Source organism: Mobula birostris, chromosome 14 (assembly GCF_030028105.1).
Source record: "Mobula birostris isolate sMobBir1 chromosome 14, sMobBir1.hap1, whole genome shotgun sequence".
NCBI lineage: Eukaryota > Metazoa > Chordata > Chondrichthyes > Myliobatiformes > Myliobatidae > Mobula > Mobula birostris.
Window position 1 is genome coordinate 97,640,094 of NC_092383.1, and position 11,349 is coordinate 97,651,442.

The 11,349-nt window shown below is 46.4% G+C and overlaps 1 protein-coding gene across 1 annotated transcript in view; it reads left to right on the forward strand.

Annotated features, from left to right (window-relative positions):
- Window positions 1–11,308, forward strand: part of LOC140210141 (SLAM family member 8-like) — a 35,560-nt gene extending 24,252 nt beyond the window's left edge. Inside the window, exons 5-6 of the mRNA XM_072279019.1 lie at window positions 4,482–4,622; window positions 8,873–11,308. Of these exons, the coding sequence (XP_072135120.1) occupies window positions 4,482–4,622; window positions 8,873–8,937 (206 nt within the window). The 3' untranslated portion in view covers window positions 8,938–11,308. The remainder of the gene's footprint in view (window positions 1–4,481; window positions 4,623–8,872) is intronic.
- The last annotated feature ends 41 nt before the right edge of the window (window positions 11,309–11,349 follow it).

Consider the following 11,349-nt stretch of genomic DNA (forward strand, 5'->3'; position numbering starts at 1 on the left):
AGACCTCGTGTGTCCACCAGCAGAAATATCTCATCCACAGTGAGTCCTTTAGAGTCATAGTCAAAGAGAAATACAGCACAGAAACCGGCCCTTCTGTCCATCTAATCCATGCTGAAACCATTGAAACTGCCTACTCACAATGACCTGCACCGACATCATTGCCCTCCATATCCCTACTATCCATGTACCTACCTATCCAATTTTCTCTTAAGCATTGAAATGGAGCTCGCATGGACCACTTGCACTGGCAGCTCATTCCACAATCTCGTGACCCTCTGAGTGAAGAAGTTTCCCTTCACTTCTAACCTTTCAACCTTAACCAATGATCTCTGGTGGTAGTCCTACCCAACATCAGTGGAAAAAGCCTTTGTGTTGCCCCTATTATACCCTCATAATTTTGTATACCTTTATAAATCTCCTCCCAATTGTCCACATTCTAAAGAAAACAGTTGTGATCTATTCAATCTTTCCTTATAATCCAGGTCCTCCCGACCCAGCAACAGCCTTGTAAATTTTCTCTTCACTCTTTCAACCCTGTTTACATCCTTCCTGGAGGTAGGTGACCAAAACTCCATTCAATGCTCCAAATTAGGCCTCACCGATGTCTTATACAACTTCATCATAACATCTCATCTTCTGAAGGCCAATGTGCCAAAAGCTTTCTTTATGACCCCCATCTATGATGTCATTTTCAATGAATTATGAATCTGTATTCCCAGATCCCTTTGTTCTACCACAGTCCTCAGTGCCCTACCATTCACTGCGTAAGACCTGCTGTTGGTCCTACTGAAATGCCAAACCTCGTACTTGTCTGTCTTAAATTCCATCTGCCATTTTTCGGTCCATTTTTCCAGCTGATACAGATCACTTTGCAATCCATGATATCTTTCCTCACTGTCCACTGCACCCCAAAACTGTCATCCACAAATTTGCTGATCTAGTTATCCACATGATTATTTAGATCATTGATACAGATGGCAAACAACAAAGGACCCAGCATTGACACCACTAGGACACCACTAGTTACAGGCCTCCAGTCCGAGAGGCAACCCTCTACTAGCACTTCTGGCTTCTTCCACAAAGCCAATGTCTAATCCAATTTACTCTCTCATCCTGAATGCCAAGCAACAGATCCTTCTTGACCAGACACCCATGTCGGACCTTGTCAAATGCCTTTCTAAAACATCTACTACCTTGCCTTCATCCACTTTCCCAGTAACTTCCTCGATAAAAACTTACAAGATTAATTAGACACGACATACCACGTACAAAGCCATGCTGACTATCCTTAATCAGTCCATATCTATCCAATTACTGATATATCTGGTCCCTCAGAGCCTTTTTTTAAACAGTGAAACACCATTGGCTATCCTCCAATCCTTTGGTACCACTCCTATAGTTAAGGGTGGTTTAAATATCTCTGCTAGGCCCCTGGAAATTTCTGCACTTGGTTTCCACAGGATCCGAGGGAACACCTTGTCAGGTCCTGTGGATTTATCCACACTGATTTGTCTCAGGGTGGCAAACACCTCCTGCTCTGTAATCTGTGGAGGATCCATGAAGTTGCCACTATGGCTCACTTCTGTAGACTCTGTATCCACCCGCCCCCACCCCCCCCCAAGTAAATACAGATGCAAAGAAGGCATTTCAGATCTCCCCCCATCTGTTCTGGCTCCACACATGGACTACCATTCATGTCTTCCAGCAAACCAATGTTGTCCCTAGCAATCCTTTTGCTCTTAACATACCTGTAGAATCCTTCAGGATTCTCCTTCATCTTGTCTGCTAGAGCAACTTCAAACCTTATTTTAGTCTTTCTAATTTCTTTCTAAAGCCTTCCCTTGCATTTCTTGTGTTTCATGAGCACCTCATTTGTTCATACTTGCCTATGCCTGCTATATACCCCCTTTTATCTCTGAAACAGGGGCTCAAGATCTCTTGTAAACCAAAGTTCCCTATGCATGCTATTAATTCATGCATGCACCTTTTATTCTGACAGGCATATAAAATCTCTATTCTGAAAATTTCATTTTTGAAGGCCTTCTAGTTTCCAAGTACACCTTTGTCAGAAACAGCCTGTCCCAAACCACACTTGCCAGATAATTTCTGATACCATCAAAATTAGCCTGTCTCTAATTTAGGATCTCAACTCACAGACCAGATCTATCTCTTGGTATCATACACAAAATGCTGGGGAAATCAACAGGTCAGGCAGCACCTAAAGAAAACAGTACCATCGACCCTGAGGGTCTCGGCCTGAAATGTCAACTGTACTCTTTTCCATAGATGCTGCCTGGCCGGCTAAGTTCCTCTAGCATTTTGTGGGTGTTGCTTGGATTTCCAGCATCTGCAAATTTTCTCTTGTTTGTGAATTGGACTACCTCTTTGTATATTTACTTTAAAACTAATTGCATTGTTGTCAATAGATGCAAAGTGTTCCTCTGCACCAACTTCTGTCATCTGCCCTGTCTCATTTCCTAATAGCAGACTAATTATCAGCAACTCTCGTTGGGACTTCTACACACTGATGAAGGAAACTTTCCTGAATACATTTAACAAACTCTATCCCATCTCGTCCTTTTACAGTATGGGATTCCCAGCCATTATGTGGAAAGTTAAAATCACCAACTATAACAACCTTATGTTTCTGGCAACAGTCTGCGAGCTCTCTATAAATTTGTTCCTCTAAATCCTGTGGTTGGGTTGTTTGTAATTTAGCCCCATTAACATGGTCATTCCTTTTTGATTTCTCAGTTCCAGCCGTAACACCTCACTAGTCGAGTTCTCCAGTCAATCTGCGGTGATATTCTCTCTGACTAGTAACGCCAGCCCTCCTCCTTTAGTCCCTCTCACTCTGTCACATCTAAAACAATGGAACCCCGTAATATTGAGCTGCCAGTCTTGCCCCTCCTGCAATCATGTCTTCCAAATGGCTACAATGTCCTAATTACAGGTGTTCCCGAGGGCAAGCAACATAATCCACTCGATTGTCAGGCTGAGCTCGGTCTAACCCTAGACCTAACTCAAAGCTGTGACAGTTGCAAAAGAGACAACAATCTCAACCATTCCCTTTAAATAGACTGAGGTTCATGTTGGTGTGACCATAGTTTGTCTCCACACTCTTCCATAGCAGTTTGAACAGCGACTGTGCAATACGAATGAATGAAGCTGCAATGTTACTGGGTGTCTGATAACCACTCACTGGAGAAAGCGAGGTATCCATTGTGTCCACAGTGGTGTAACTGCGGGAACGTCCCACCACCAGAAAGAATGATCTGTCCCCCAGGCCCACACTGGCGTAACTGTGGGAATATCCCACCTCTGGAGACAATGAATTGTCCAGCAGGCACACAGTGGTCTAACAATGGAATGGTACCACCACCGGCGAGAGACATCCATCAGGTCCACAGTGGTAATGGTGGGAGGGTCCCACCACCAGAGAGAATGAGCTGTCCATCAGGTCCACAGTGGTAACTGTGGAAACATCCCACCACCGGTGAGAATGCGATGACCATTAGGCCCGCGGTGGTAACTGTGGATGGGTCCCACCAGTGGTGAGCATGCAATGACCATCAGGTCCACAGGCCTTAGGAGATATAACCACAGTACAATCCAGTAACAACAGCACAGGGGAGGAGAGATAAATTATGGTGGGGCAGGGAGTGGAAGTGTGGGTTGGGGGATCTGTTCCTGCTCTCCTGTGCTGGGTCTTTGACATTGTGCGGCCTCTTCACCCAGGATTGTTGAGGCCTCACAAAAGCCCCTGATATAAAAATCAATCTTCTTCATGCAGAGAGGCCCGGCTGACCTGGGCTGTGCACTTTACCATCACACTCTTTCACTGTCACACCCAGGTGATCTTCCAGCCTCTACCAACAGTATTTCATTCCACAGTCACCAATCATAGAGTGTAAGGAACATTGTCATCTCCACCTACTACCTGCTCCCCTCTTTCCCACCAGCATCAGTCAGAGGGAGACAGATCACCTCCCTCCATCTCCGCAGCAGATGCATATACCGACTGAGCACAGATTCCTGCACTAACTCAGGCTCTGCGAGTGGGTGATGGGTCAGTGCAAACGGAGCTTGCCTCTGTGTCTAATTCCTGTCCTGTGAGTGTGCAAGGGCTGTGTCACCATTTCATACTAGAAGCAGTCAGTCAGTCAGAGTGTGCTGGGGGAGAGGGGTTACTGAGGGTCTGAGTGAGGGTGCTGGACTAACATCATATGAGGATACTGTCAGAGACATTGGAGACTACAATTAGAAGGGACGATATGGGGCTGTTTGGAGCGGATGGAGATATTCAAGGTGAGCGGGGTGGTGGAGCAGAGTGATGTGGGGCTGACTAGAGAGGACTGGGGCACGGTGTTGCAGTGACAGGGAGTTTTCTCTGGCCTGTGGTGGGATGGACTGGATCCATCAATTCCTTGTCACTGGGAGTGTAAGGATGGGATTAATGACAGAATCTTTTATCTCCCCAGATCCAGATCTCAGAACATCATACAATGGTTGGAAGGTCGCCACCGTGATCCTCATTGTGATCGTCGTGATCCTCATTCTGTATCTGGTTTATAATAAATACTGCATAAAGCTGCGTGATTCTCGCTCACGTGGGAACAAAGGTAAGGGAAAGAAATCCGGTACATCTGACAGTAGGTGTCTCCCCCACCCCCAAAAAATAATCCAGTATCGAAAACTCTAGCCAGGAATAGCAGCAGGAGGGGTTGGGTCTGCAGGCAAGTGTCTCCCATTCCGACCCTGAGGACATGGGGTCCCACCTCAGGAATAAGGAGTCAGGCTGGGGCAAGAGTGTGAGGTTTGGGAGGAGGAGTTGAACTGGGTAGAGGGCTGTGGAGAGGAGTTGGCCACTGCACTCTGTCCCATAGACTCGGTGAGGGAACCAGGGCTGAACAGTGGTTCAGTCTGGGTTCTGGTATCCCCCCCGAGGGAAACACCAAGCACAGACTCCCTTGAAAGAGACATAGATGCCAGCATCCCAGGAGGGAGTCCCCAGCTCACATGTAGCCACTGAGGAAGACTGCAACACAAGCCACCCCTTCACCTGGACAGCTAGTACCTCTCCACAGACCCAGTTATTGGGTAATGGAGCCCACACCCAATGCAGAGTGAGGAGGTTGGGAGTGGGTTTCCATCCCAGTGGAACTTCTGTTCTTGTTCTACAGTCCCAGTGGGGTTGGACCCTCACTCTATCGAGAGGACAAGGAATCAGGTGCAGCATAGAAGCAAAGCAAAGGAGGCATACAATATGGTGAATTTTAATAGGAAGGTTTTAAGACCTAGTGTGAACAATTTTAAAACCAATAAGGAAAAAAGATGAAAGACAAGGGTAAATTATCCAATAATGTAAAAGAAAATTTCAACATCTCTAGCGAACTGCCTGCAAGGATATTGGTTCCCCTTGGATTCGGGTGCAACCCATCCCTTTGGAACAGGTCATAGATTCCCCAGCAGAGATCCCTTTGATCCAGAAATCTGAACTCCTGCCCCCTGCACCAGTTCTCAGGTGCACAGTTCTCTGCCCAATGATCCTATTTTGTACCAAGACTTCTCGATGCTGACCCTCTCCCTTCAGAATGCCATGGACTCGATCCGAGATGTCACTGACCATGGCACCTGGGAGGCAACTTATCATCCCGGTGTCTATTACGTCCACAGAAAACCTTCTTTACTTCTTTAACCATGGAATCCCCCATCACTACTGTTACTGAAGTCCTCTTCTCCTCCATTCCCTTCTGGGTCGTAGCTCCAGAGTCTAGAGACCTGGCCATGGTGGCACCTCCCCTGCCTCCCCTTCCCCCCCCCCCCCACTCCGGTAGGTCATCCCGCTCAACAGCATCCAACAAGATATCATCATTATTGAGGGGAATGGCCACAGGGGTACTTTGTACTGGCTGCCCACTGTCTTCTGACAGTCACCCACTTACCTGCCTCCTGCAACTTGGGAGTTACCAGCTCATTGTACCTCCTGTCATCACCTCTTCTGGTTTCTGGATCACTGGGGAAGGATGAACTGTACAATAGGGTTGAATAACACCTGAACCCTAGTAGATGGTTAGCTTGACCTTGGCAATTGGGAAGGTTTTAAAACCGATTATATCAGATGAAATTTCAGGATACTTGGAAGCAGGCGATAGAATAGGGTGAAGTTCGCACAATTTTGTTCTGATTCTTTGAGAAGGTAACAGGCCAGCTGAGAAAGGAGAGTAAGCTTCAGCAATTTACAAGTACTTTCACAAGGTATTTGACAAAGTTACACCCACGAGGCTATTGAACAAGATAATTCAAAATTTTGAAAGGGATAGATAAGATGGAAGTAGGAAAGTTGTTTCCATTGCTCGGTGAGACAAGAACTAGGGGATATTACCTCAAGATTCAGGGGAGAAGATTTAGGATGGAGATGAGGAGAAAATGTTTTTCCCAGGGAGTGGTTAATCTGTGGAATTCTCTGCCCAGGGAAGCAGTTGAGGCTTCCTCACAAGATATATTTAAGAAACAGTTAAATAGGTTTTTACACAGTAAGGGAATTAAGGGTTATGGGGAAAAGGCAGGTAGATGGAGATGAGTTTATGGACAGATCAGCCATGATCTTATTGAATGGTGGGGCAGGCTCGATGGGCTGGATGGCCTACTCCTGCTCCTATTTCTTATGTTCTTATGTTTTTAAGAGCCCATGGCATCATTGGTAAGGTACAGCATGGATAGAAGATTGTCTGACTGGCAGAAGTTAGAGAGAGTGGGGATATAAATGCTCTTTTTCGAACACCTGCCACAGACCAACGGAGTATCAAAGGTTTCTGGGCTGGGACGGTACCTTTTCACATTACACGTGAATGATCTCGATGAAGGAGCAGATGGCATTGTGGATATATCAGGATCAAGATAGCCCGGAGGTACAGTTGGTGTCACAGAGGCACAGAGTCGAGTCTGCTGCAGGACCTGGAGAGGTTGGGAGAATAGGCAAAGATGACTCTGAGAGGAAGAATAATGTTGTAGCCTGGAATGAAATGGACAGACAATTCGCGTTGAGTCAGTATTAAAGAAGGGGAATGAATTGTTAGTATTTAGTTTGGAAGGGTGTGGATATAATAGCAAGAACAAACTGCTGAGGCTTTGTAAGGAGTTGCTTAGACCCCATATGGAATATTGTGAACAATTTGTGTACTGTATCTAAGGAAATATGTGCTGCCTCTGGAGAGGGTCCAGATAATGTTCACAAGAATAATTGCCGGAGTGGAAGTCTTCAGGTATGAGGAGTGTTTGGCAGCTTTGGGCCTGAAAAGGATGGACCTCAGAAGAGTGATGGAAAGGATTCACTAAATCATAACAGGTACTGAAACGCCTGGATGACATGAAGGTGCAGAGGATGTTTGTCAGTGGGAGAGTCCAGGACACAAGGGCACAGACTCAGAATAAAGAGATGTGCTTTTGGAACTGAGGTGAGAAGGAGTTTTTTCAGCCAGAGGCCAGGAATCTGGAATTTAAGGATGAGATTGAAAGGTTTTCAATTGGTAGAGTAGTTCAGGGTTACAGAGAAAAGGCAGGAGAGTGGGGCTGCATAAGGAACCAACCACAGTAAAATGATGGAACAGGCTCAAAGGGCTAAATGTCTTAAATTTCCTCTTATATTTTATGGTCTTACGGATCTGCAGTAAATTGTGCTGACCACACTCCTCGATCTTTGACTCTCCATTTCCTGTTCCTTATCCTGCACACACCCGATCACTGGGGTATACTGCCCTCACACCTGGTCACTCGGGTACACTGCCCCCAAACTCCCGGTCACTGGGGTACCCTATCCTCCCACACACCCCATCACTGGGGTACACTGTCCCTGCACACCCAGTTGCTGGGGTACACTGCGCCCCCCCCCACACCAAATCACTGGGTCACACTGTCCCCACACACCCAGTCACTGGGTCACACTGTCTCCACACACCCAGTCACTGGGTCACACTGTCTCCACCCACCCAGTCACTAGGTCACACTGTCTCCACACACCCAGTCACTTGGTCACACTGTCCCCACACACCCAGTCATTGTCCAACACAGACAATCACTGGGTCACACTGTTCCCACACACCCAGTCATTTTCCCACACAGACAGTCACTGGGTCACACTGTCCTCACACACCCAGTCATTGTCCCCACACATATGGTTCGTCTTCATTGTCGCTATCTTTCAAGGTCGAGGATGATGGTCTTCGTTCCATAAATAGTGAAGACGCCTGTGCGTGTATTTGTTTAACGTGTACTTGATGTTGCACTCCAAGAAGCACACGATACTTCACAAATCAACCAACTGATTCCAATGGCATGGAAACCACGACGATTGGAGCTGATGGATTGGTTGCTGCCTTCATCCGCCTTCACAGCCGCTGAGTTCGAAGTAACTTCGTCCGCCTGTTCCACTGTTGAGGTCATGGTTGGAGTACTGGAGTACTCAGTAACATAGGATTACCGGAGGACTCTGTACCCCTCATAACTAGTTACTGGTGTACAATGTTCCCTACACACCCACTTACTGGGATTTACTGTCCTCCACACACCCAATTGTGAGATGTGGTGGGGAGACTTTGACTTGTGTGGGTGTGATGTTTTGCAGGATATTGACCAGTGTGAGAGATAGAGGCAGAGTAACTAAAGTGAGGTTTATGGGACATGTCAGTGGAGATGAGAATGAGGAAGGGAGTCGGGGTGTTGTGATTTGTGGCAGTCGAGGTGACATTGCAGAGGATGAGTAGGGACCAGATGAACATATCTCACGTTGAGGGTCACTGGGAGATTCTGTGGAGGGGAGGCCAGGTATCAGTATCACGACTGGAAGCCCTTAACTCTGCTCTCTATTCCACAGGCCAAGTGGAGACCCAGCCTTTGGAAAATCAAAAGAAGGAGCCTGCAACTGATGCCCCGGAATAGAACCCAGCTCACAGATACCCCCTCCTTCGGGACAGCGAGTACCTCTCCAAACCCAATCACTGGGAAACGTTGCCCACACCCTCCTGGGTGTGTTAGGGGTTAGTCCTCCCCTCTACTGGAACCCCTGCCTTTGTTCAACAATTCCAAATTGCTTTATATACTGTGGGTTCCGCAGTGACTGGTGATAACCCCACTCCTGGATCTGGGATCCTCTCTACTGCACACAGGCCCATGTCCACTACTCGTCCACCTGACTCTCCCTCCTTTTCCTCCCTGCTGCTCAGATCTAACACTGCCCACCTTTCCTCCTGACTCTAGTCCTCAGAATTTACAACTTTCTTGTCCTCTCCTGTGTCCCCACTCAAAGCCCTGTGCCTACATCATTCCCCAACATCCCCACACTCTGTTATCACAGAATGCTCTGTTCATTTTCTCACATTTTTTTTTCTCTTCCTCTAACCTACCTGGGTAAAATCAATAAGACCACAAGACATTGGTGCAGAATCAGGCCATTCAGCCCATCGAGTCAGCTGCAATATTTGATCAAGGCTGGTCCATTTCCCTCTCAATCCCATTCTTCTGCCTTCTCCACATAATCTTCCATGCCCTGACTTATCAAGAATCCATCAACCTCAGCCTTGAATACACTCAATGATCTGGCCTCCAAAGCCACCAGTGGTAACAAATTCCACAGAAGGAATACCCTCTGGCTAAAGAAATTCCTCCTCATCTCCTTTTCAAATAGACATCTCTCTATTCTGACATTGTGACCTCTAGTCCTGTACTCTCCCACAATCAGAAACATCCTCTCCACATCCAGTCTATCTAGTACTTTCAACATTCGATAGGTTAGAATGAGGTCCTCCCTCATTCTTCTAAATTTCAGTGAGTACTGTTCCAGAGCTATAGAATGTTCATATGACAAGACTCTCAAGTCCAGAAACATTTTCTGAACCTCCTCTGAACCCCCTCCAACATCAGCACATCTTTTCTTAGAGAAGTGCCTTTAGAGAATCCTGCACAAGGAATCACATGTCCCTAGGGTTTTGGCCTGAAACATCAATTGTACTCGTTTCCATAGATGAGTTCCTTCGATCTCCAGCATCTGCAGAGTTACTCTTGTTTGTGGTTGTATTCCCTTTGCACTTTGCATTTATGAATTTTCTCCCCGTTTAGAAAATAGTCTACCGTTTTATTCCTCCTCCCAAAGTGTATGACCACTTAGTTCCCAACACAATGTTTCATCTGGCACTTCTTTGCCCAGTCTCCTCATCTGTCCAAGTCTTTCAGCAGCCTCTCTGCCTCTGCAACACTATTTGCCCCTCTAACTACCTTCATATCATCCACAAACTTGCCCACAAAGCCATCAATTCCATCATCGAAATCATTGATACAACGTTAAAAGAATAAGTCCCAACATCGCTACCTGTTGGAACACAATTTGCCAGCAGCAGCCAATCAAAAATGTTCACTGTATTCATACTTCTTGTCTCCTAATTATCCAATGATCTTCCAATCCCATGTCACCTTTTTTCAAGGATATGATTTATTTTTTATCAATAGGCTGTGCTTCACCCTCTACCTACCTGCCTGTCATTTCAATACAATGTGTATCCATGGATTTTAAGCTCCTAACAATAACTTTCTTTCAGTTATGACTCAGTGATGCCCACAACATCATACCTGTCAAGCTCTAACGGTGCTACAAGACCATCTATCTTGTTTTGCATGCAGCGTGCATTCAAATATAACACCTTCAGTTAACTGTTTTCCCTTTCATAAACTTGTCAGCCCCAGCTGATCAGTCACCCCGAGCTTCACAATGTACTGCAGCCCCACACTGTAACTTCCTGTTCCCCACCCACAATCCCTCCCGGGACATCCTTTCCAATTCTTATTGCCTGATTAACCATTGACATCCTGGAGGACAGTCCCAGAGGTTGGAGCCTGAGCAAAACCCAGGATGTCGGATGTCGTGAAGGGTCCTGTGAAGCCCCCGCCCCAAGATTCTGGGGCTGTGGACCGCCACACACTGCAAGAGGTTTATTGTTAATATTGTGCACTCCCTGCCAACATGAACCAGTGAAGGTTTCACCAGTGAAATCACGCTCAGTCTTTCAGCCCTAGAGATTGGTGATGAGGTATCGGGCAGAGGGCACATTTTTTATCTGTGCACTGTCAAATTTAATAGCTTGGCCAGCATCTGTGGAGAGTTAATGTTTCAGGTCACACACGTCTCTCTCCACAGATACTGCCTGACTTGCCTCAGGCTTCCAGCAGTTCCTGATTTTCCTAGAGATTTCCAACTTGTACAATTGCTTTATATTTACTGCTTGAGATTGTCTACTTTATAATAAATTCTTATACAATATTTTCCCAGACCATTCTGTTGTTGGAGTTTGTTGGGCTGCA